The sequence below is a fragment of the Besnoitia besnoiti genome (assembly GCF_002563875.1).
Source record: "Besnoitia besnoiti strain Bb-Ger1 chromosome Unknown contig00015, whole genome shotgun sequence".
NCBI lineage: Eukaryota > Apicomplexa > Conoidasida > Eucoccidiorida > Sarcocystidae > Besnoitia > Besnoitia besnoiti.
The window spans coordinates 831,777-856,700 of NW_021703917.1; the positions used below are offsets into that span (position 1 = coordinate 831,777).

General features: G+C 57.8%; 3 protein-coding genes across 3 annotated transcripts; 1 reads left to right on the forward strand and 2 right to left on the reverse strand.

The window, feature by feature from the left end:
- Positions 1–3,344: 3,344 nt before the first annotated feature.
- Positions 3,345–11,088, reverse strand: BESB_028210 (uncharacterized protein; the record flags this gene model as incomplete). Its single annotated transcript, XM_029361495.1, has 9 exons — positions 3,345–4,706; positions 4,987–5,121; positions 5,822–5,905; positions 6,058–6,246; positions 6,642–6,830; positions 7,250–7,459; positions 8,001–8,265; positions 8,642–9,687; positions 10,324–11,088. 9 exons carry the CDS (start codon positions 11,086–11,088, stop codon positions 3,345–3,347), a joined length of 4,245 nt encoding a protein of 1,414 aa, XP_029215395.1.
- A 2,681-nt stretch (positions 11,089–13,769) lies between these two features.
- BESB_028220 (zinc finger, C3HC4 type (RING finger) domain-containing protein) lies at positions 13,770–14,945 on the forward strand (the record flags this gene model as incomplete). Its single annotated transcript, XM_029361496.1, has 2 exons — positions 13,770–13,834; positions 14,270–14,945. The coding sequence occupies 2 exons, from the start codon at positions 13,770–13,772 to the stop codon at positions 14,943–14,945; spliced, it is 741 nt and encodes a 246-aa protein (XP_029215396.1).
- Positions 14,946–18,288: 3,343 nt separating this feature from the next.
- BESB_028230 (uncharacterized protein) lies at positions 18,289–24,452 on the reverse strand (the record flags this gene model as incomplete). Its single annotated transcript, XM_029361497.1, has 5 exons — positions 18,289–19,029; positions 19,530–22,392; positions 22,736–22,824; positions 23,207–23,622; positions 24,395–24,452. The coding sequence occupies 5 exons, from the start codon at positions 24,450–24,452 to the stop codon at positions 18,289–18,291; spliced, it is 4,167 nt and encodes a 1,388-aa protein (XP_029215397.1).
- Between the last annotated feature and the right edge of the window lie 472 nt (positions 24,453–24,924).

Below are 24,924 nucleotides of genomic sequence, written 5' to 3' on the forward strand. Positions count from 1 at the left end.
TGCCGCCAGGTCCCCATAGATGAAGAGGCTCATCCAAGTTGGGGAATCGTCTGCTTTGCTTATCACAACTGTTCGTTGCTTCGCTTTCTGCATGCTGTATAATGATTTCGTTAGCGTGTGTTGAAGCGCGAGCAGGGCACCACAGAGTCTCTCTTCGCTGGACTCTGGAACAATCCTGCGCCTCTGAGTCACCACTGCAATTTCCGGTCAATCTCCTGGGTGTCAGTCAGTCGTTGATTCTTTCTCCAGCCAGGTTTCCCTGAAGCATCGATGTGTGGGAGGGCTTGCCGCGTTGTGGGAGGGACAGCTGCACCCCGCAGTCCGTTACAGCTGGGTCACAACCCAGCTGTACTGTTTTTCGCAGTACCTGTCAGAAAACTAAGCGTGCTTGTGTCGCTAATAGATTCGAATGCAACTAGACCATGTTGCGCCATTGAGATATAACGACAAAACGCGGCTCGCCTAAAATTGTGTCACATTCTTCGAATGTTGGATCAGTGAAACAATCGTAAAGGCGACACCGCATCGTCTTCATTTCTATTTGGAAATCTCTTCTGGCAAAGGTCGCTGCCCGGAAGAATTGGCTACGTGAACCATGTTCTCTGCTAATGCACTTAACATGATGGTCATGAAAAGCACAAGAGAACTTGGATCCGGTAAACAAAGACCCAATCAGTTGCCTCTGGATTTAACTCCATCAAGCTAGTACTTAGTGGAGGATACATTGTCCAACCAAGACCACTACCAAACTCGGAGCAAATACTTTGAGTCAACAACACCGAACCTATTGGTACTAGAAAATCGGAATAGACTCATGGAAATTTGGTGTGTTCTCGAAACCATGCTAGCACAATAGAACTTCGTTTAATAACTACAAATAAAAATGAGCTCCGTTCATGGAAATCAAAAGAGCTTTCACGCTATTCGAGTCGCTCAAGGAAGATTTGATCCTGTTTATGATTTAAGGGATGCAAAGGGAAGCAAGCAAGCAGCGCTGCATCCTCCGGTCTTTGAGTTCTATTCTGCACTGTCAGCTTATTGCTGCAGCGTTAATATCCTGGGAAGCATCCACCACGAGAAGCAACACACAGGGGGAGCACGACAGAAACCACAGCCCTGTTGGCTGTTTGATGCATTCTGCGAGTGCGACTTTCGAGGTTTGCAGGAGGAATCGGAATTGCGGAGTTCACTCTCTATGTCTCCTCCGGAGTAGCCCACTGGCGCAGGCCGAAAAAGCCGCACCGTGGTTGCGCGCCTCCCCCAGGCGCTAAGCCATAACCACGAGAATCCTGTTCTGACCAGGAGAAAAGACGTCTGTTCTTTGACAGATGCCTCGGAAAGCTCAGTACCTTTGCGCGCATCACGTCACTAAGCTACCTCCACCATCTCAGTGACTGAAGTATGTAGATCAGATTCACAAAAAGCTCACATCAGAGGCATGCGTTATTCCCTTGCTTCTCCACACGAAGGGATGCGCGCGACGGCTATGGGACGCACATTACGCCGGGAAACCTGCGGCCATGCACACTCCTGTGACCTTGCAAGCTAGTCAAGACTGAATACAACAAGCGTCTGACTTCCTCTGTGGTGTACCGATGTATTTCTGTTGAGTCGAGAACCGCTGCTGCCTCAGCCAACGGTCCGAGAGAGCCTCCCCTTTCTCCGATTCTCCCTGCATATTAAATAGACGTGGTTTTGCTCGTGTCGCCATCTAGCATAGTTAGACAAACCGTTTTCCGTACGTTGTTGAACATGTGTCGTCTCGAACGCAGACTGCCATGATTCCTTATAGAACTACGGAGGATATTCCAAGAAAGGCGGACGTGTCTTCCGTGAGGCCAACGACCTGTTCTGCCTTTACCGCAGAATTTGAAACGCAGTAACACCAGCCACGGGTAGTCTTCACGAGAAGCGAGTTCAGCTCTGAATTGAAGAAAAATGCATTTCGGCGTTCACAATACTTCCATACACGGCTCGGACCGCAAAGCAGTCCGACTCTTTGTACATGAACGGACAAAGCAAACGAACTCCTTCCCATTCTTCTGACAGATGCATCTATTTCCTGTGTAGTCCCACCCACGGATGCCTGCGTACAAAAACGTGCATCTGTTTTCACGTTCTGTTACGCGCGAGGAGAAGCAGCATCACCATGCGAACCTCACCATAGAGGGCAGAGAGGCAAAAGCGAAGATGTTGACTGCTCCAACGATCGAAGAGGACAGCACCCACCCACCGTCCCCAATGGCGTACGGTGTGACCGCTCCCGTCCGGCGTAAAAGTAGTACGGAGGTGACCCCCGTGCGCTTACCCACACTTTTTTCCGCCCTACTATAGCCTTTACACGAGGAAGATGTACACGATCGTAAACAGGAACGTGTGCTTCTTCCGCTCGGGTCATCTGCCTGTCAGATCTGTTCGAGCTCGTGTTCTTTTATCGACCTGTGAAAGCGTTCTCCGGCGCTCCAGGAGGACATCCGCGAATGCTGATGATAAATACTTCTCCCCTCCGCTATATATAGGGCGCTGCGGCCAACTGTGGCGTGTGAATGCCCGTGTAGCCTCCCGGAGATGCCCTCGAGAGGAGAGCAAAAAAATTAAAAAGCCTTTTCTCTGTGTCGCCTTGTTTCCCTTTCCATCCCTTTGCAGCTGACGCAGTCCGTGTACGCTGCACATGACGCTCCCCGAATTCGGGCCACGCATGAGAAAAAACACTCGTGCATCCAAGAAAGCGATGACATGCACCGGCTACATTCAAACAAAGATATACACGCATGCATACGAGGCGTTTCTGAGCCGAACGTGGCGATTCTGTGTTTCAAGCAGGAAATACATTCGCTGCATTTGCCTTAGACACAACACAACTGTCTCTCTGATAGGCCCATCGTGTATAGACAAAGGTTCGCAAAATACATATATATTCATTTATATAGTGTTTAAAATTTATATTAAACTTATACAAATATATATATATATATATCTATATATATATATATACAGTGAAGGGGCCTGTGGTCTGGCAAAAAATACGTATGCCAATCAAGAAAGGGACGCATACGCGTATCCTGTTTTTGAATCTCTCTTCTCACAAGTAAAGGCGTATCGTTCTCTCCTGTATCAGCGTCCGTATAATCACAATTCTGCAGGCCAGTTTCTGGATGAGCCAACAAAGCGTGTTCACGTTGTCGCAGAAATGCCTTTTGCCTTTGGTCTAGTTTCTATCCGTGACTTTCCCTTGAAGTCTTTTCTTTAATTGTCTCGGCATCCCTTTCTTTTTAGGCACAGGCTCTGCGCCGTTCTCCTCCTCCGTGGCTCCGCGCTGCGCGAGCGCTCCCTCGGTCTTCTTGTCATCTGCTTTTGCTTTCCTGTTTTCCTTCTTGTTCTCTCTCTCTCGTTCGATCTCGGCTGGTCTTTTTCTGCCCTCCGCGGATAAACCTGCTTTTCCCCGTTCGCCGTCCTTCTTTGTCTCTCTCGTCTTCTCTCTTGCCGGTTTCGTGATCTGTGCCTGCTGCCTTCCCCTTGGGGTCGCTTCCACCGCCTCGCATCCTCGCTCTGAATCTCCTCCTGCCTCCTCCGTCTCCCCGGCTGTCGCTGTTGGAGTTTCCGTCATCTGACGCGCCCGCCAGCGCTCCCCTTTCGCGCGCTGCGGACGTGATTCGCCGTTCCTCCTCGTGTCGCTTCGCCCTCGCGTCGCCCGTCTCGCCCGCGTGCCGCTCTGCGTCGGCTTCTAGTGTACGACCCCCCCCGCCTGCCTTCGCATGCGAGCCAGGCGCAGACGCGCACGAGGCACCCGTGCTGAGTGCAGAGATATGCGTGGATCTCCCCTGTGAGGCCTGAGAGGTGTTGCCGGAGACAGCTCCTTCGCCTCGCTCCTCTTGCGTCTCCCCGCCTCCTCCTCCTCCGCTCGGATGGCGCGGACCGCCGCTTGCGGGGGGGCTTTTCGCCCGGTTGCCACTGCCTCCAGTCAGACTCATCATATGAGCAGGGAACGCCGTCTGCACGCGTCCTACCACGTCTCCTATCCAGCTACCGCGGTAGCGCTGCGCCAGGTCGACGTCCGCCGTCCAATCGAACTCGAGGTACTTGATCTTGAACGCCGCGCCGCTCGTCCCCGGGAGAAAAATGCTGCTCCCCGAGCGCGTGAACAGACTGGCTGCATGCGCCAACGGGCTGTTCTCGATGGCCGCGATCGAGCTTCGGCTCCGCGTCAGCAGCTTCTGAAAAAACGTGCCTGGCGGGCCTCCGCCGGCTCCGCCGGGTGTGCGTGCACCGGGCGAGCACACCCCGCCGCCTTCCCCTGAGGGCGCCGCGGCCGCCAGCGCATCCGCCGCGCCTGGCTCTGACGCGCTCTTGTCTTCGCGGTCGCCGCGCTCCGCCTGCTGCTCGCGTTCCCCAGGCGACGCGGCGCAGGCGGGAGAAGGCTCCAGCGGCCGCGGAGGCGCAGTCTGCGGGCGACTCTCGTCGCGCCCGCCGATTCGCAGCGAGAAGCCGCGTCCCGCCGCAACACATCCCTCGGGCGAGCGAGGCGAGGCCGCGCAGGTCGCGAACGGCGCGTCCGCCTGCGGAGAAGGGTCGCAGAACTCACCGGCGGCCGCAGCGCCTTCCCGCGGCGATTCGGGCTGCGGAATGCGAACTTTTGCGGCTCGCAGGAGGGCGCCGAGGTCTTCGCGCTTCTCGCCACGCAGAAAGGGCAGCAGGAAGAGCGCCACCTGAAAAACGCGAAAACCGCGGCGGCTTCCCAAAAATGAAGACAGCACACGAGGGAATGACCACGAGGGGAGAGACAGTGGGGCATATACAAACACCTCCACGTGCATGCGAAGAACCACGGCGTCAGCCAACCTACACATACAGCTATTTATATAGATAGACATATAGATATACTATACACAGACGTCTGCACATGCGTGAATTTGGAACTGAGATCGGACGCGGAAGACAGGCCTGCCGCTGCTGTAGCTCTTCAGGGTGCCGAAGAAAACAGCTTACCTTCACTGCATTCGAGCCGAAGTCGTTCTCATACCAGCTAAAGATTTTACTGAGCCAGAGCGTCTTGCCTGGGAGGTCGATGCGCACGTTCGAGTCAGACTCGCAAAACGCCTCTCCAGCGATACGCAGCTCCTCCTAAGAGAGATTCACATACCCGATACAAAAAAGCGAAAAAATCAGAAGAATCCCAGCCACACATTGTAAACTCGCCCGCACACATGACGAAAACGCGAACTGCAGAGGCGAAATGACAGGCAGGCTACAGAGGCATACTCGGTGTAAGGGCAGTGATGCGCGACGGTGACGACACACAGGATGTAATCTACGCGCGAGGCATGCCGTCGTGCGGCTACTGAAGAAATTCAGCCGGCAGGGAAAAAACTGCTACGTCTGTCGTTCGCCGCTGTGGCGTTTGAGTTGTAACAAAAATCATAAGATGCGCTTAGCTGCCGCTCCCCGACCTTAAACTGGTATACGGAATATCCATACACATATGCATACACCTGCGAATATAAATATATATATGCACTAGCGTTCCTAACTGAATCTTGTTCAATAACAAGGGAGTAATGAGCCGACATGGAGGTGCTGATACAATCCGAGGATTAGAACTCCCAATATTATCTGACCTGTTATTCCCGGCGTACCTTACGACATGGCGTATGCATGTATGCATTGTAGGTAGACAGACATGCGGCAGAAAGATGAGCCGGATGGCCCTATCGCTTCTACGCGTCTCGAGCAGGCACACGGATGCGTAGAGAAGAAATTGTGGAACGCCCTCAGGAAAGAGGTCGATTCCTCTTTTACGCGCCAAGCTTTAGACGCTTCTCACCTCGATGGATTCGGCCTCATAGAAGCGAACAGGGGGGCAGGATCTCGCACCCGAATTTAACGCGAAGTGGATGCGCGGGTCGAACTGCGTCGCACGAGAGAGAAGAGGAGAACGAGCGATTCCACCAAGTCTAGACGCCGTGGCAGTCACGCCCTCGGCGTCGCCAGTCGAGAGCGACAGACGGACGATTCTTTTTTCAGAGAGGATACTGGGGCGAAAAGCGAAGGGGATCTTACTTCATTCAGAACGAAGCGAAGACGCTGATCTCGGAATCCAAAGGGCTTGGTCAGCGAGTAGCATGAGCGTCGATTGCAGCGCAGCAGGCCGTTCTCCAGCTCGTTGAGTGTGAAGCGGTACCCGCCAATGCAGTACGAAACACTCGAAAAAAAATTCTTCCGCGGCATGGTATCCGACGGGACGCCCACCTGAAGACAAGAACAACCTACCATAAAAAAATGAAAACTGACTCTGAGGCCTGCTCGTCTCTTTACAGCTTTGGATACACAGTACAATATATACATATCTATATGTATATGAAAGTATAAAGAAGTAAAGACGTATAGGTTGAGAGTCGCTTCAGGCCGGGGAGACCCTGAAACAGACGCATACAACCTCCGCTACATGCGCATGCGCCTATACAGATACGGAAATTCCTGCATGGAAAGAATCGAGGCGTTAGTCCACTTAGCATCGTGCCTCCGCTCGTTCGTTTTTCGCTTCGCGTTGTCTCTGTCTGGTGCTGTTGAATCGTGCGTTCTTCTCTTTGCATGCGCTTGCTCATCGCTCCTTCCGCTGCAGGTCTGTTTCCCGCATTCCGTACCTCGATGAGGGCGTGCCTGCTGAGAAGGTTGTAGATGTTGATTAGGAACGTCTTTTTTACAGTCTCGCTCTTCAAACTGAGCAAGTCGACCGTCTGCAGCTCGCAAACTGCAATTTGAAACTCGAGGTACCTCGGATCGCTCTTAACCTCCGCCGCATTGACCAAGCCGCCTACCTCTCGGTGAGCCTCCTGCGACGGAATCAATCGAGATAGACACGCGGCACAGCGCCCACGAGGTCTTGACATCTTCCGCGCACAAACACGCTACCCCTTCCACTCCGTATACATACAGATACATAAACATATAGATATATACATATATATATATATATATATGTAAGTCAACGAGCGGGACCCGATTTCGAGAAAGAAGAGGCTGCAAGAGACCCCCGCGTCACACAGACCTCGGTGCCTAACTGTTTAAAAACACACAGACGCACGAGAACTCCCGCGAGCCCGCGTCTCATCAACATATGCATATATATATGCACACATGTACACACATATGTATGCATATAAATATATACACATATGCATGTGTAAGGGCGTGCAAGGCTTTCCTGTCGAAGCCAGTGCCTGGGCGGCCTTTGCACGGAGAGTCGGCTGACCTCGAGCTCGAGCCAGAAGTTGTGGAGGAACTTGGCTAGCCCCATGAATGACGAGAGGACTGGTTTTGTCCAAATGACGGTCCAGTTGAGGACGAGCGGCTCCTGATGCATCTGCAGGCGGTAGACGAGCGACGGCGAGTCGGCGAACGTCACCAGTTGGTCTTGGTTGGCGAGCTCAATGACCGAGCGCCGCACGAGGTCGGCGCCAAACTGAAAAAAAAGAAAAAGCGAATCGAGTCAGTATCTGCGAGGGCTGCCGCACCGGCGATGCTGGCTCACGCCAACAGCAAAGATGCGCCAATCGTTTTTCTCCTTTGTTGAACTAAGTATCGTGAGCGCCCGTGATCACATCTCGGCACGGATGCATGCATCTATATACCCGTCTGCTTAATCATGTAGAAACAACGTCGCATAGATGGCTGCATTCAGCGTCATTTCTTTTGACCACAAGACGCGCCGCGCTTTCGAGATTAGAGAGATGAATTCTCTCGGATAACATCGCGACTCAAATTCTAACGGCAAATCGGGGCTTCCGCAAACTCTAGACTGCCTCCCCGCCACGGAGCTGAGCCCCGAAACTCCCACGAGCCGCTCGCTTCTGCGCTCTTCGGCGCTGATTCTTCAGTTTTTAGCCGCTCGACCTTTTTCGTCGCATGCTTCTCGCAAGCTGGAGACAGCGTGCGAGAAGCATTGAGCCAATGCCAGGAAGGAGACTAAGATCGCAGAAGGGGGCTCCGTGCGGCACTCTTACCTGAACGGCAGCCTCCCGCGAAGCGAAGTGGAGTTTGTTGCAGAAAACGGTGACCGCTTCGCTCGCGACGAAGGTGTGCTTCTGCGCCCGCAGGCCCGCGCGTTCGGCGATGGGGAGGAGAGTTTGCAGAATTCTAAGAAGCGTCGCGTATGTGATTCTCTTCATCTTCTGCCCCGTGAGCGGATCTCGCACGACCGTCGCCTCGCCGCTCGCCAGGTCGGCCTCCGTCGCAGGAATGTAGAACGCGCCCGCGTAGAAGGGGTCTCTGCGGGTCCACACAATGAAAACGAATCGGGAGACAGTGAGCCGCTACGCACGAAAAAGAAGCAGATGCGCAGAGAGACAGTGTGCGAGGGGGCCTCCCGGCGAGCGCAGCCGCCTAACTCCCCGCTAACAGAGGAGGAAGGAGCCCAGCCTTCCTCCCCTCCCCTCGCCTCCCCCCCTCAGATTGGTTGATGCCGGAGATTGCATGCAGGCGCTCTCTCGAAAGAGATGAAGCTGGAGCCCAAGAAAAGGAGCGCGGATCACGCAGCCAGGCACAGACAGCGCCGACGCTTCAGAGGCATTCGCACAGACGAAAGACAGGAACGGCGCAGGCCAGCGAAGGCCGCGCGAAAATGAGGAGAAAACGAGTTTCTCACCTATTTTTGATTTCCTCCGCCTCCTTCGAGGACGCGGACTTCCTCGGCGAATAGAGAGGCGGCTCGAATCTCGGGTCGAGAGGGGAGAGCGAGGCGACGCGAGTGCAAGACGAGGGCGACAGGAAATACGACGACTGGAAAGACATCCCCAGAAGCGCCTTCCGCTCGAGCTCTGCGACCGCCGGGTGGCTTTGGAACGAAATCCGCCGCCCCCCGTTCGCCTCGCCCTGCAGTTCCTCTCTGCCGCGATCTCCGCCGCACACCTCTCTCTCTCCCTCTTCCCCCTCTTCTCCCTCCCTCGCCTCCTCGCTGGCGCATTCCTCCTCCTCTTGCGGCGGCTCCTTCTTCTCTTCGCCTTGCGCTTGAGCAGCCGCGAACGCCGTGCCGCTCGGTGAACACCTGGCGGGACAGGAAGACGCTGCGGAGGGATGCAGCAGGGGAGGGGTCCTCGGGCGCGTCTCCTGCGCCCCGGCGCCGCCCTCGACAAGGCCCTGCTGGCGCTCCGCGGCCGGTGGCGACGAGTGCGAACTCCTCCTCCCCACGAAGCGAAACGACCCGCGAATCCGCCGCGTGCGTCGCTCGTGCTCGAGCGCGTCCGCAGGCACCGCGGCCTCGGCAACTTCGCTCTGCGTCTCGCCTTCCTCTGGCGTGTCGTCCCGGCGGCTGCGCTCCATCGAGGTTGCGGAGAAGCGCCGCCGGCGAGCGGGTACCCTCTCAGGCCCTTGCCTCTCTCTTTCTCCCCGCACTGAGGAGGTCTGAAGGTCCGCGGCGGCGAACTCGCCCGCTGCGGAGGGCGGAAGCGACGCGGAAGGCCCTGTGCACAGCCGCACCGAATGGTGTAGCGGCAAGCGCAGCGAAAACCGCGAAGAAGAAGACTCCTTCGTCGGAGTAGACGACGGCCGGTGCAGACCGCCCTCCGAGGCCCGCCGCGCCTCCTCGACGCGCCCTGCTATCGAACTCCGCTGGTAGAGCGACAGCGGCGTGTCGAAAAAAGGATGAGGCGGCGGCGGATGCAAAGCGAGCCGCACGCTCGCGCCGCAGTCCCACTGAAGCAAGACACAGAAAGAAGAAAGGAGACATAGACCGCGCTGAGCGGAACAAAACCCGCCTTCAAGGCGGAAGCGAACCCGCGGAAATCCGGCGTTGCACGCAGACAGAGGCGAGAACGAGAGAGAAAGAGATAGAAAAACAAACGCGCGACTCTCGGCAAAGTGGAAGAGCAATCTTACCCCACAGAAGGGCAGACGTCGGAGCCGTGAGTCTCTGCTGTCTCACGCGTGCCTCTATCCCGGGCATCTGAAACATCCGAGGCTTAACCGCCCCTCTACACAGTTCTCGCGCTCAGACCCCTCATGCACATTTTTTCCTCTAAAAATGTGCACGGGGGCTCCCCCACCGCATATTTTACAGATTGTTTCAATTTTGATCTAGAGAAAAATAATTTTCCTAAAAATAAAGTCTGGCGCTTTCTACTACTTCTCTGCTCGCTGGGTTTGAGCCCGCTCGCGCCGTCCTCTACTTCATGTCAGGCCTGCCGCTCCCTCCGCGACGAATCTCGATGTCATTTGCTTCGCGTGCCCGTCTCTCTGTTCGCTCTTCCTGCGCAGAGCTTTGAGATGCTTCGCTGCTCCACTCCTCCCCCTCCCACCCCCCCTCCTCGCTCTCGCCTTCCGTCTGCTTACCCGTCTGCTGCGGTCCTTTTCGGTCTCGCGTTCCTTCCAGAGGGCCCTGGAGACCGCGGGCAGAGTTCGATACGCGTAATTGTCGCGGCACTGCGTGAGGAGGGGCTCGAGGGCACCCGCGGCTTCGAGCTGCTGCAGCGCCTGCAGTCCACCGACTAGGTAGTTGTTGAAGAAGACCTGCGGCACTGCGAAGCTGTTGGAGAGCTGCATTAGTTCACTGCGCCGCTCGGGATACTGCGTGAGCGAGATCTCCACGAGCCTCCACCTCTGCGCCTCCTCCTCGAGGCCCTCATCGACCGCCGTCCGGCGCCTGCGTGCGCTGGGCTCTCGCGCGCCCTCTGCGGCTGCGCGCGCCGCGACGTCCTCTGCACCGTCCTCCGCCGCGCCCGCCGCCTCCGCGGCGAGCCGCTGCGAACTCGAGGCAGCGCGCAGGACGCGCGGATTCTCGGCGTCGCCTTCTTCGCCCTCGCGCAGCGTCGCAAGCGTCGACGCAACGCAGGCGGCAGGGGCGCTGCGCCGGTGGCGTTCGCAGTACCCCGGCGCGGGAAGCGCAAAGTGAGAGCCCGACGGCGAAGAGGAAGACCAAAGGCACGCCGCGTAGCGCAGCGAAGCCAGAGAAAAGCCGACGTTGGAGAGACTGGACGGCGACAGCCGCGCCAAGCCGTCGTCGCCCTGAATCTTGAGCAGCAGCGCCTGCAGGAGCCGCTTCGCCTCGCGGCACGCGGCGCACTGCGCCTCTGTGAAAATCGTGATTTGATTCGCCATCCGGAAGAGAGAACGAAAGCGAGAAAAAGAGAGGACAGAGAGAAAGACGAGGCGTCGCAGTATGGATGAGCCAGACAGACAAGAGGAGAGGGTGAGACGACCGATAGAAGAGAAAAAACACAAAAACGAGTGGCTGAAAATGGCCTCAGCAGTGCAGATGGAATACACCCTGAAGAAATATGACGGCTGCGTGGAACGCGAGCCCCCCGGGGTGCGAACATAAAGGCACAGCTTATATCGAGTCGAAACGAATGACAAATTAACAGAGAAGAGTGGACGACTCCAGGATGGACTGTCGAATGATGCAGACGGCGCGCTCCCTCGCAAGCAGTCTGCCCGATCAGCCTGCAGTGGCGCTTCCGACCTTGGCTCCGCGTGAAGGGAAGTAGGACGGTCCTCCCTGCTAAGAGAAAGCACGAAAAAGTGGGGCGAAAGCCCAGCTTCTCAAGCGAAAAATCGACAACAGACGCTTCCGGCAAATCTCGCCATGCTTCAACACCGACGACTGGGATCGACGCAACAGCAGGCTCGATACCTGCCTGCGCGAGACGGAGGCGCCCAGACAACCGGAGAACTACACGACGAAACAGAGTAGACAGAAGCGAATTGGTAGGCCTGTGAAAAAACTGAAAAAGAACTCCGAAATTCTGCAGACAACGAGCGGTGGAGACGTCAAGCTGTAGCGACAAATTTGGTGGAGCGGCAGACGCAGAAAGAGAGCTGCAAGAGGAGCTGGGGACCAATGGTCGGACGAAGAATAGAGGCGCTTGCAGCGCCGCAGCGAGAAAAGACTGAAGAAAAGCGGGAAAGACTGACTGGATTTGCGAGGGCGCGAAAGTAGGGCTTCAGCCGGGATGAGTCTATGCAGTGTTGACGGAGGATGAAGGCGAGTTCGAAATGACCGCATACGATGAAGCGATGCCTCGTGAAACTAGCTTTTTCCTCGAACCCCTGCTAGAAAGCGAAAAACAAAGCCCGCCAGATCGGATTGAGGCTATCTCGTGCTCGGCTGAACGCATTCTCTCTGCCTCCGTCTCAGATATCTGTACTCGGAGGCCCGCCTGACAAACCCCTCGCGGCATGACTAGCCGCAAGAAGATGTCGATTTTCGTTATTTTCGACCCAGCCTTTCTGACAATCAACCGCCGCCCTTGTAGGGTAGTCGAGGCCTGCGTGATACGCGCCCGTAGTCACGATGCCGTGGGAGGGTCGCGCCTGAACGCGCTGAGCGTCATTTCAGATGACGGGGAATATGCCGCCAAAGATCAGGAAGAAACAAGCAACTGCATCAGGCAACAGAAAATGAATTCTCCTGCTTGAAACGTCATCCCCTATGCGGCGCCCTTTTCGAGGCTGACAAACCGCCGTAGCTCGGGCAGCAGAGCGCTGACTGAATGACGCATGAATTCCTTTTTGACTGCCGCGCCTTTGACTGTGAACAGCCCCCTGAGGCAAGGCATTTCGGGCGAAACACGCAGAGGACGCCTATCACAAATGTCAAGGTGTGTTGGAGAATAATTGGTCCTTGATTCGATGTAGCCGCGAGATCGCAACCGAGGTCGCTTGACCGGCACGGACGCCCTCCTCCAGGCGCCGCCGCAGTTTCGCGGATGGAGGCCGAAAAGCAGAAAAACTCGCACGTGTGCGCACATGTGCATAGGGCGAAACGCTCTCGGCGCAGTTTTCCACACAACCCTCTGTGGCCTTCGATGCCTTGAGACGAGAGAAAAGTCAGGGAAAGCGGAAGGAAAACGCAGCAGCGGGGCGAGGCCGCGGCACACAGCCACTCGCTTCTATCTGCGAAAAGAAGGAGAAGCGCGGCTGCGAGTATGCGGAATTCCGCGGAAAAAAAGTGACCCGAAAAAGCTTTAAAACCTTACGATTTCGAGTGCATGACGATCGCAGAGCGAGACGCAGACCTTCGCCGGCATTGTTGCGGAGGCGGAGGGAATCACTGAGCCGCATTTGGTGCGGCTCGGTGATGGAAGAAGCTGAACGGGGTGTTGGTGCGTTCAACACGCCAAAAAGCAGTTTTTCTCTAGACAGATCCATTCGTCTGTGAGACGGCTTCGCCGTAAACGAAGAGAGGCGGCAAGAAGCGAACAATGGCGCAAAAGAGACAACATAGGAGTAAAGGGAGCGAGATTTCAGCCGCAGTTGCATCGCGGAGCTCGCGTACGCGCACAGTCGCGCGAGGTGTGTAGAAAGGAACGCGATTTTTCTCAAGAAAACAGAAACCGTCGCGTCCTCCGTCTCCCGGTGACTCGTTCTCTGTGTCGCGGTGCGTCTGCAGAAATGCAGTCGCCGCAAGCGCGAAAAGAGGCATTCACTCTGGGGACCGTATGTCGTGTGTGTCTCACCGAGAACCGAACAAGAGACCACGCTGGCGGGCGGTTGTTGCACGTGCCCCATGCCCGTTCATCGAGAAAACTTTGTCTTGCGACTCGGAGCCTCGAGCGGCAGCCACGCGGATCCTCGGCGCCCACAAAATCGAAATTAAGCTGTCAAAATTACGCCCAGAGTCTTCTGTGGAGGGTGTAGCAGTAGAGAGTCTCTCTCTTCCTTTTTTTTCGCGTGTATGCACGGAAGCGGTGGTGACTCCAGGGTGTATCTACACCCAATGGTGGCCTAGCGGCTTCCGGCGCACTTGCGAAGACCTGAGCCTTTTCTTGTCAGCCTTTATGGCTTTATCCATCTCTTTTGCCCTCCACACCTCCTTGAGAGGAGCTGCGGAGGAGTCACCAATGTAAGAAAACGCGCGAATCTGGACTCGTACGCGCTTTCCCTCTCCTCAGGCCCCTGCCGCCTGTCTCTGGTACCCGGGGGACAAGCGAGAGTGAGAAAATGGGGGCGATTTAACCTTCTCCTTCATTTCCCGTTCTTCCCCTCCATCGGCCACATAGCGCAGGGAGCAAAACCCAGCATCGAATCCGGTGTTCTGAGGAATGACCCTCCTGCGGGCTCATCTTCGTCTCTCCCCTCTACTCTCCACGCCCCAGGCGACAGACCCCCAGGGGAAAACCCCACTTCAGTTCGTCTTGCCATTTTCTTTCCTCGAGAGCCTGCTCCCAGGACTCCCAGAGCTAGGGGCCCTCCGTGGAGTCCTTATTCTCTTTTTTCTGTCCCTCGGCTTCGCCGTCTCCGCGATGGCTGCTGACTCTCTCTGCTCGTCGTCTTTCAGGCCCCGAGCCGACGCAGCGGATTCGTCTGCGGGTCGCCATTCCTCCGCGGGCGAGGAGGTGTCTTCTCTTCTCTCCACGACCTCGCCTTTGGGCGCGTCTTCTCCTTGGTCGCTCGCCGACATCACAGGGCTGGGCGCAGCCCCGCGGGCACACGACGCCACGACGCGGCATCTAGTCCACGGCTTCTTCGCGATCATGGGACAGGAGCTCGCGCGCTTCGAGAGGGAGGTCCATTACCTCGCGAACCTGATCAAGTACCCTCCCCCTCAGCTCGCGGCTTCCTCGACTCTGCGTGCCTCGTCTCCCGAGTCAACGCATCGCGCAATTTCCTCATCGCCTGCTGGGCCTTCGCCCTACCCGCGCGCTGCCGCCGACTCGTCCCCCGCTTCGCTGCCTGCCTCCTCCCCAGAGTCGGCCGCCCACGGGGAGTCCGCCGCTGCGTCGGTCTCCGCAGCGGCCGCATGTGCCACGCCCTCGACAGGCCCTTTTGAGGGGCGAACTGTGACTGCGATCCAGCTTCTCGAGCAAAGTGCCCTCCTTCATATGCAGGCGAGCATGCACGCGGACGTGCCGCTTGACGCCCTCGTCGAGAGCGTCCGCAATCTGCTGTGGACAAACGGTGAAAAACTCAAAAAAGTCTGCGCGAGCCGCGAAACGCCGCCCCCCGCCGAGTAGCGGAGCCGCGCCGGCGAGAGGCGCAGGTCGACTCTGCGCCTCTCGCCGGCGCGGCTCCGCGCGGTTTTTCTTTGAGAAAGCAGCACGCAGGGGTCAGGACGCCAGAGGCAGGGAGTGGGGGGCGGTGGTTGTGTCCATAGTCAGTTTTTCTCTAACAGGTGTTGGATAGAGCGAGACGCAGGAGGGATCATACGTAGCACGCGGACAGAAAGCAAGCTGCGGGAGTCTCCGCGCGTTTTTTCGAGGCTTTTCTGCGGGCAGTGCGACGGGAAAGCGGCACCACGAATCCGAGATGCGTCTGCGAAACAGAAACAATATCTGTCTAACCTCTTGCGAAGAGCGAAGGGCGCTTCCTGCGTGTAAGTCGTATTATGGCAACCAGTGTCGAGAGCGGCGTGTGCTGTGCGAGCGCTCAGGAGCGGAGACGAGGAGCGAATCTGTTGCAAGTTTGGTGTGACTTCTCTGTAGGAATTCTTTCTCTGAGTTGAACAGTTCTTTGACCTTTTGTCAGCGAGCAGCGGTTGCATGTCGTCCTGGTTTTCCGCCTTGTTGTGTAACGCCGATGCAGCTGATAGGTGCTTTCTCCTAAACAAGGGAGCGACTCCACAGTCGAAGCGAAAATAGGGAGGGCGGCTGGCTGCGTTCAAGTCTCCTCGAGCTGCTCATGCCGGCCATCGCTGCCCGCCCGCGGCTCGGCGATTTTTTTTGGCAAGCAGTGGATCCTGTTCACCGTCTAATGGCTCCTCGTTTCGTTTTTCACCCCACTCTAGTGAAGGCGGGTCACACAGAACCCGCAAGGAGATTTTCTTGCTTTGATAAATACGGATTTAGCGACCGCAGTGCGTGTCCCCTGCCGCCTGCAAGCAGAGCTCGGCGCGGCTTCACACGCAACACGCACGCCGGCCTTCTCTTTCCAGTGGTGAAGGCAGTCCCTGTGTCCAGCTCTCGCGAACCAGAGCTGCGTGTTTTCACAGTTTTGGTATCGGGAGGCGAGGGAGTCTGAGCTAAGCGGCGCACGCGCCAAATATCGGCAGAATCATGCAGGCTGCCGCGGGGTCTCTTGCTTGCAGGCGCGGCGACGAAAGGAGCGTGAGTCGCTCTCTCGAGCTAGATCTGTCTGGACTGCTAGACTGTGCGCCGAGGAAGACAGCGAGAAGCATACACAGATAGTGTCTCAGATACTAGACGACAGCAGGCAGAATAGAAGGTGTACCTGAGGACGTCCCAGCAACCAGAATACATGTCGATACAGTGCGCTATCACGCCCAGAATCATAGAATCTTGAAACTCAGTGCTTCCGCGTAGATGAAGAAGGATCATGACTAGTCCACCGGAGAAAACATAGAGCAAAGGCTAACGTAGGAGCAGTGAAGACGATAGCCCACAGGTGAGAAAGTGATTTCTTGCACCAGCGTTGGCAGTCGCTTTCTCTTCCTCTCTCTCGCTGTGCGGTTCCGCGCTGGGGGCTTTGTTCCAGCCAGCGACCACAACAAGACACGCGTTTCGGGTCGGAGACAATCGTTGCGGCAAGAGCCTCACAAACTGCCCCGCGAGGGGGTGGCAGCGGAAACAGAGAAAATGGATTGCTACGCAGCTTCAAATCCTGCGCGCTGCTCGCACGCCGAGGCAGCGCTTGTGTCAGCCGGCGCCCGGGAGCGTTGCTTCGCTTCTCTCGCATTCGGATCCGCACATCGCCCTCGCTCGGTGCTCAGACGCCACACACGTTGCGCAGGATTGCACGTGCACCATATTTCACAAATATGCACGTGTCAACAAAAGATTCGTCTGCGTGTGTCCTGCCCTTCGGGCGATGGGCGACCGCGCGCCTATCCACTTCCAGCACACACAGCGAACGGAAGCGAAACGAGGGAGGGACTCTAGACCGCCGATTGAGCGAAGACACTTTGGTTCTACACAACTCGACGACGCGTCGCAGATCAAACGCATGCGCGAAACGGCAGCAACAGGGGCGTGTATCAGCCCCGCGCCCACGCAGGCCACGAGAGCGGCCGACGCGACGACGAGAGCTGCGAAATGGCAGAATCGACGAGCCACCGATCGATAAGGACGCACGAAGTGACGAAAGCGATACAGAAGCCACCGCAGGAGGGTCGCGCATCGGCGAAGTCCCTTTCTACCTGCTCAAGGAAAACTACGCGGGGGGACGCTCCTACCTACACACAAGCAACGCTTTCACGCGGAACTCCTGTTACGAGATACAGACAACAAGTTCTCCACGACTGCGGTATATTCGGCACACCGCACACGCAGACAGACTGCGAAACGCGCACGGGACAGACGCCCAGAGACGTGAGCGCCGCCTGGGCTCGACCTGCCCTCTCCCACGCCCTAGTCCCACGAATTAAATACATATCTATATATACATGCATATATCTGAACATCCATATATCCATATATACATGTATCTATATGCATAGGGCAGCCTGATACAGGGCTCTGCGTGAGTCCAGAGGCCGCCTCCCTCTAGGTTTTTTGCCCGAGTCGCGTATCCAGCTACGTGTTCACATTTCGCGTACGAAAGCTCGCAAGTGGTAGCTATGAAGAGAAGCCAATGAAAAAAAGAACTCAAGGCGCTGCGAGACTGCGTCTGCGCGGTAAATCCTCGCCTCGTAGGTTGACAAATGATAGAGAACCTCAGAGCGGATGCTTAAAAATGATTAAAGACGGAGTTGACAACAGCTCGGCATGCGGTTCGTCGTCCATGCAAGCAACGGCCTTTTGCTTTTTACTTGCCTCGGCGGCGCGCGCGCGAAATCTCCCAGGAGGGCGCGCCTTGTCGCTTCGGCGGTGGACGAGAAAAAACACTTCCTACAACTGGTTCACAAACACACGGACTACAGTGGGGTGAGTCAGAGCTTTGCTGATATCTTCTCACGAGTTTCGTAGACCCCACGGGGTCTCGCTCCGTTCAAGAACCTCTGCTCATATCTCACGGGAAAACCCCTTCGTGCTTCGCCTTGTCGTGACAGCGCAGCGAGCGTCTGTCGCCTGGGCATCAGCGTCGCTCTCCGCCGCCTGCGTTGATTCTTCTCGCCCCGACCGTCCTCTTCAGATGATATTCCTCAAAGGCATGTTGGAACGGTGTTCGAAGGGATAGAAGTCTTCGATGTTGTGCGACGCGTCATGGCAGAACTCGCACTCCTCCGCCTTCTTGCAGCCAATGTGGGTGAAGATGAATATACAGGGCCGGCATCTGCCTTCGTTGTGTCGGTACTGCGAGAAGACCTGAGGCGGCGTGCGCCGGTCTCCGTGAGAGCGCGCCGCGACCACCAGCTGCCGCCGTAGTCGTCTCTGCGGACCGCGAGATGGACTGCGACCGCGACTAGAAGGAGACCGAGCGCGTCCAGCTGCGGTGCCGCTTGGACGGCGAGCGGAAGCTCCACGGACTCCGCGACCGCGAGGCGGAGCCGAGCGAGGAGAACGACTGGGAGCGGGACGAGTAGTGACCCCAGCTCGAGGAGGACGAGGAGCCCCCGCTGCGACTCGGGCGGCGGAAGCTGCGCCCTCTGGAGCTCCGGCGGCCTCGAGGGGAGCGGCTGTAGTAGCGGCCGCGCCCGCGCCCGCCCCCGCTGCGCCACGGCGGCGGGAAGAAGCTCCGCCGATGCGTGGCGAAGCCGCGCGACGCCTCCATCTCGGGGCGGTGAGCCTCGTCGTGGCAGAAGTTGCAGGTGCCTGAATAGCGACAGCCAGCCCGCGAGAAGAAAAAGATGCACGGCGCGCAACGGTTCATTTCGTGGCGCTCCCGGTCTCTCTCCTCCTTCCGCGCTCGCTCCTCCTCCGTCATCGACTCCCACCAGGGGCGAGCCGCACTCGCGCCGCGCGCTTCAGTCCGCTTCATTGCCATCGCCTCCCACCAAGGGACCGAGGCGGGCGGCCGTGACAGCGACCGCGACGAGGAAACCCACCGCCGCGCGCGCACCGGCGAGACGGACCGCGGTGAGCGCGACAGCGAGGACGACGACGGCAGCCGACGTCCGGAAGGCCGACGCGAGCGAATCTGCCGAAATCCGCTCGGCTCCGCGCGACGACCCGCCGAGCCAGACGCAGAGCGGCTGGCGCCCTGCTGCAAAAAAACCGAAAAAAAAAAAGAAAAAAAACTTGTCAACACAGGCAGACCGCCGACTGCGAGAGGCACACAGGACGGAGGAGAAGCAAACCAGGGGCGACCCAAAAAAGACGAGCTTCGACGGAAGCTGCACCAATAAGTAGCCGTACAGAGACGTTACCACATCCTCCGCACAATCCTCCGAGATAGATTTATCTATCACCGGTCAGGCTCGACTCGCTAGTAGACAGTCCAGCAGACTCATGGGCAGCAGACGCAACGCGAAAGCCAGAAACGCGGGCGGGAAGACGATGGAAAAAAGCACCGCAAAACGAAGCTCGTCTTCAGCTAGAGAGAGCCACGGCTTGTCGAGGAGGCGATCCCCCTCCTCTGGTCTGTGGTCCGCCCGCCCTAGGATTCCCGTCTTTGTTTCCTCCGCGGCACTTTCCTTCATCTGATCCTGAGCTAACTGCTAGCTAAGGAGTTAGGGGAGAAGCTGTGTTTTGAGTGAAACCTACTCTCGACGGACAGCTGCTATGAACCGATTTTACAGAAGGCGATCGGCTGCGTCTGGAAGGCGACTTTCTCCGCAGCTTTCTTCTTCTCTCGTGTTTGCTATCCTCTTCTTTCCTCTTCTCGCGTTGTCTCGCTGTGTTGGAGTCTTTCTGGTCTCCCTTTGTTCTCTTGCTTCTTCGTTCTTTTTCGCCCTTGTCTCTCTCCCGCTTCCCGCGTGTAAACTGTGCCTCCTCTTGTATTCTGCGGTCTCCTCTGCCTTTTCTTCTCGATCGTTCCTTGTCTTTCTCAGCCTCGGCCGATTTTCCGTCTCTATTCTTCTCCTCCTTCCGTTTCGAGCTCGATTTTTCTTTGTCGTCCTTCGTCCCCTCGTGGCGCGACGTCTTCCTGTCGCGCTTCCTTTCGCTCTCCTTTTCTTTCCTCTCTTTCTCCCAGTCTCTCTTTGACGAAGAGTTGCTCTTGGCATCCGCTTTCTCCTTTTCTTTATCTCCGCTCGTCGAGCTTTGCTTCTCTTTTCTGCTCCCGTCTCTCTTCCTCCTGCTGCTGCTGTAGCGTCTGCTGTCACGTCGGCGGCTTTCCTTCTCGGAAGCGCTCTCTTTCGGCTTCACTGCCTCGCCTGGATCATCTTTCTTCTCACTGTCATCGTCCAGCACTTCCTCAACTTCTGCACCGGGGTTGCCCTCGTCCGCGGCTTGTTCCATCCCAGACGCGGGTGGGTCTCCGCCACGGCTCCGCGAGATCGAGCTGCTCGTCTCGCGGGCTCCCTCGTGGGCGGCATCCATCGTGGCTTCTTCTTCCATCGCTTCCTCGTTCTCCTCCCCCTGCTCACTGTTCGCTGGAGAGGAGCTGCGGCTCGTGCTCGGCGATTCGCCGACGGCCTGGCTGGCGACAGAGCTGCGGTGGCTTCTAGATGCCTCGGAGGAGCCTCGGACCGAAGTCGCCTCCTCCGCATCCTTCTCTCCGGATTTATCCTCTTCCTCTCCGCTGCCGCCTTCTTCATCTGAAGACGGGCGTGCCGACGGCGAAGAGGCTCGCGAAGATGCGCGTGAGGACGACGAGGAGGCTCGCGAAGACGCGCGTGAGGACGACGAGGAGCTCGCGTCGCTCGCTTTGCGCCCTTCTTTTTCTCCGTCTCCGCCTTCGCTGTCGCTACCCTTCTCGCTGCCACTCTCGCTCTGCGAAGATCCTCCCTCGGAGTTCTTCTCGCATGAGCGCGAGGCGGAGACAGACCGAGACGCAGAAGCATCGGGTTCTTTCTCGCTTTCTTCCTCGCCGTCCGCCGACTTTTTCCTCTGCGACGCAGAAGAGGCTACCGACTGCGACCCGGGCTGCGAGCTCTTCTCTCCCTCTTCGCGTGCCACTTTTGCCGCCTTCTCTTTATCCGCCTCGTCACCCGGTTTACAGCCCTCCTCTCTCTCTGCACACGACGAGCACGAGGACTCCAGTTCCGCGCCTTCCCTCCCGCATTGCATCACTTCTTCCTCTGCTTTCTTCCAGACCGCGGACTCCGCGGCGGCCGAACGACGTCGAGGGGAGGCGTTGCTCCGCGCCGTCAACCCTGTTCCAGCGGAAGACGATGACGAGCGAGGAGAGCGAGACGAAGACCGCGACGCGCTGCTGTCGCTCTTCTCATCTTTTGAGTTCGCGCTCGCGGATCTGGATCTGTCTGGCGATTCCTTCTTCTCTTCGTCCTTATATTTCTGAGCCTCTTTTTTCCCCTTTTTCTCGGGTTCTTGTCCTTTCTTCCTGTCGCCTTCCCTCTCCCTCCTGTTCACTTCTTTTCTCTTCCGCGAGTTGGTCTTCTCTCGTTGCTTAACTTTTCTGCGTTCCTTCCTCTTGTCTTCCCGCCGCCTCTTGATGTCCTTCTCCGCATTTCCGTCCTGCGAACGGCGAGGCGCTGACGAGGAACTAGATCGAGAGGCGGAGGAGGAGGACGCAGAGCGAGAGCTGCGGGAGCGCGATCGTGACGAGCTGCCCGATGAGGCTGAAGACCGGGACGAAGCAGAGCGCGAGCTGCACCGGCTTTCACTGCTGCTTGAGCTTCCTCTGCTCGCCGAGTGCGTTCGAGATCTCCCACGCGTCGCAGACGACCCGTTGGACTCGCTGTCTTCTCTGTTCGACCGAGACTGGCGTCCACCAGAAGACTTGCTGTGCCCCCCTGAAGCGCGAGAGGAGCCCGAGGAGCCCGAGGAGGAGGCGGAAGAGCGAGAGCGGGGTGACGAAGAGCGCGAAGAGGCACGCGACCGGGACGAGGGAACCGAGGCAGTTTCAGTTTTAGCTTTTTCGTCTCGCTCGCGATTCTTCTTTTCTGTTCGACTGGAGTTCCGGTGTCGGTGTGAAGACGAGTGGGAGGATGCGGCGTCTTGGGCTGTCTTCACTATTTCGGTAGGTTTCGCCGATTTTGAGCTCCTGTCGCTGCGTCTGGCCTCGCGGCCGCGTCTCCGCTCCTTTTTCCGCGACTTGTTTCTGCCACGTTTCGCAGCGGTCTCGCCTCTCTCCGCCCGCCTTTCGTCACGCTCGCCCTGCTTCTTATCGTCCCTGCGGTGCTTCCGCGTCTCGCCGCCCCGGCCCCTGCTGCCCTCGGGCGCGTCGCCATTCGGGCGGGAGCGGCGCGAGGCGGGCGGGAACGGATGGGGACCGGTGAAGGCGAGAGGCGGCGGCGTCGGCGCCGCGGGCGACAGAGCTGCAGACGTGGCCTCTCCATCCGAACTCTCGTCGTGGTCAGTGAGCCAGTCTTCGTCGTCCGAGAGCTGGTCGCCCTGACTCAGCAGAATGGTCATCGAAGTCCAGTCCGGGTTGTCGCGCCAGTTGCATTCCTCCAGCGCTGTCTGAAGCGCCACGCGAGCCGCCTTGTTCAGCTTCTTTGCTCTGAGACACCAGCCACGGGCAGCAGACACAGTGAGAGCGTGCCGGCGGAGAAGGCAAAGTAGAAAAAAAAGGCGCAAACGGATCTTCGTCGCCGCGCCCGCGCGACGGAGTGCAGAGACCCACAAAAAAGCAGAGCGCGGTGAAACCGAGGCAGAGAGGGGTGCACGTTTGGGTCGGAAGAACGAGGGACGAGAAGTTGGTGACTCTCACAGAGGGATGGAACTGTATATAAGAAAAAACTTTGGCAGACCCACGTGCGCATGCGCCAGTCATGCACGCCAAACATACACACGTACGCCCTGGATTTCTCGCACTCGAGCAGGCATGTCAGGAAGGAACTCACGTCGGGGCGAATTCGTCGTAAGCCAGACGGAAGTCGCGAATATTCGACGGCTGCGCCCAGTAGTACGTGTTGATTCCCAAGGCGAGCACCTGCGCGGAGGAAGAAAGAAACGCAGAAGACGCAAATCAGCTGGCGCCGACCGGTGAATCGAAAAAGGAGCGACACGGGGAAGGCCCCAGCCCTCGAACTGCTGCCGCTGCACGCAGGCAGCGCCCCGCCATCTTCCCTCGGAGGCCAGATTTCCTCAGCGCCGAGATGAGGGTACCGCTCCCTAGCAGCTATTCTCGGGTCCGCTCGCCTGCGGCCGGCCGCGGCTTGGGAAGTCCGGAGGCGAGAGTCTGCTTCCGAGGCGGCCTCTTGCCCCTGGCACGAGTTGGGTTTCGGGACCCACACATGCACGCGCGCTTCGCGGGAAACGTGCGGCCCTGTCTCTCTCCTGTCTGGACGCTGGGCGGAGACAACCCCGCGTACCAGGACGCGATTCGGGCGCACCGCACGCGCCTTGGCCTCCAAGGGGGGATTCAGGTACGGGTCGGCGGGGTTGCAGACCAGGGCAGCCCACCAGGGCGACCCTGATTTTTTGAACCACACGAGAGGCTCGCCCCGCTTGCCGACGACTCGAGAGAGGCTCTTCAAGTGGTTCCGGTCCGTGGCGGACACTGTTCCGGCGACGGTCGCCAGGCACGGGAGCTTCGCCACCTTTTTCATTCGGTCGCCGCCGGCTCGCTCGCGCGAGGCAGAATCTATCTTCTTGCCAGCGGCGCTCGCAGAGCGAGCCGCCGGAGGTCCCGACGTTGGCGCCGAGCCTTTGTCACCTTTCTTGTCACGTTCTCTCCGTTTCTCTCGCTCTGACTTATCTTCGCGGTGCGAAGACTCGCGCGTCGAGCCTGACGAACAGCAAACGAGGGTCACGGCAGGACAAAGCAAGCGGGAGACAAACACGCGCACAAAAACGACTACTGAGGCAGGAGGCGAGGCAGAACTCCACACAAACGCGTGCGCTAAGTAGAGTTAAGACTCTAGGGTTCGGGTCAAGTGCAACGCCGAACCAACTGTCCGACTAAAGAAGACAGGCAAAAGCACTTCATCTTGCACTCTATCGCGCTCCGCTTGAGCTCTCCATGCGGCGCGGCCGAGCGCCTCGGTTTCGCACAAGGTCTCGAACAGCCACACGGGGGTCCCTTCCTCCTCTTCGGCCTCTGGTCAGCGGCTGCCGACGCGCTGGAAGAAGACGGGACACAAGCTGAGCGAAACGGTTTTCCTCTAGCTCCCGGGTCGCTCTGCAGAGAAAACCTACCAAGCCTTTGCTCAGCGGGTTTCGGAAGCGCATTTTCACAATGGGGTCTCACGGCTGGGCACTTGGACGTGAAGGACGCGCGTGAAAAAGACAGGCTTCCTCGCTCAACCCCGCCGGGCAAGCGGGAAGATGAGGGAAGCGCAACACCTCCAAGATCAATGCCAAGAGCGCTACACATGACCAGCGTCACTGCGTCACTTTGCAGCGCAAGGCCTCTAGGTCCATGAGCATATACATCCATGCATATATATATATATATATGATGAAGCGCTGTGCCGAGAGCGTGTGAGCTGTGCCGAGAGCGTGTGACTAGCAGTTTTCTGGCTCGGAAGTCCCCCAGGACAACGAAGGGAACACCATACCCGCATTGGCGGCCCTTAGCGCTTTTTTCGCCTCTTCGAAGATGCGTCGTGACGGCATTTTTTCTGCATTCGTGTCTCCTGAAAACCAAGCGCAACCAGGAGAAGTCGAGAGAGCTTGATGACTGCTCCGGATGTAGGTGTAGGGGGTGAAGGGGCAGGGGGGGAGGACGGGGTTGGGGGAGTGCAGTCACACGCACATTCTGGACGAATCGCAAGACTACGCATACTTGCTCAGGCAACGGGCGCCGACGTGCGCGACTGAAAACTGCGTGATGCATGGGCAGCATGGCGCAAACGCCGGGGGTTGGCAAGGCGTGCAGTCCGCAGAGTTGTGCCAGAGCGAACAGAAACTCCATCTTCTTACCTGTATCCTGCAGAACAATTCTGCTCATCGAGGGGCGCGGCAGCCGAAGAAAACAGCCACGAGCAAGCCCCGAAGCGCTCGCTCCTGTCGGCTGGGTCGACCGACTCCACGCCCGAGACACTCAAGCGCCGGTCTTCGTTCTCGTGTTTGTCGTCCCTGTGCCTCA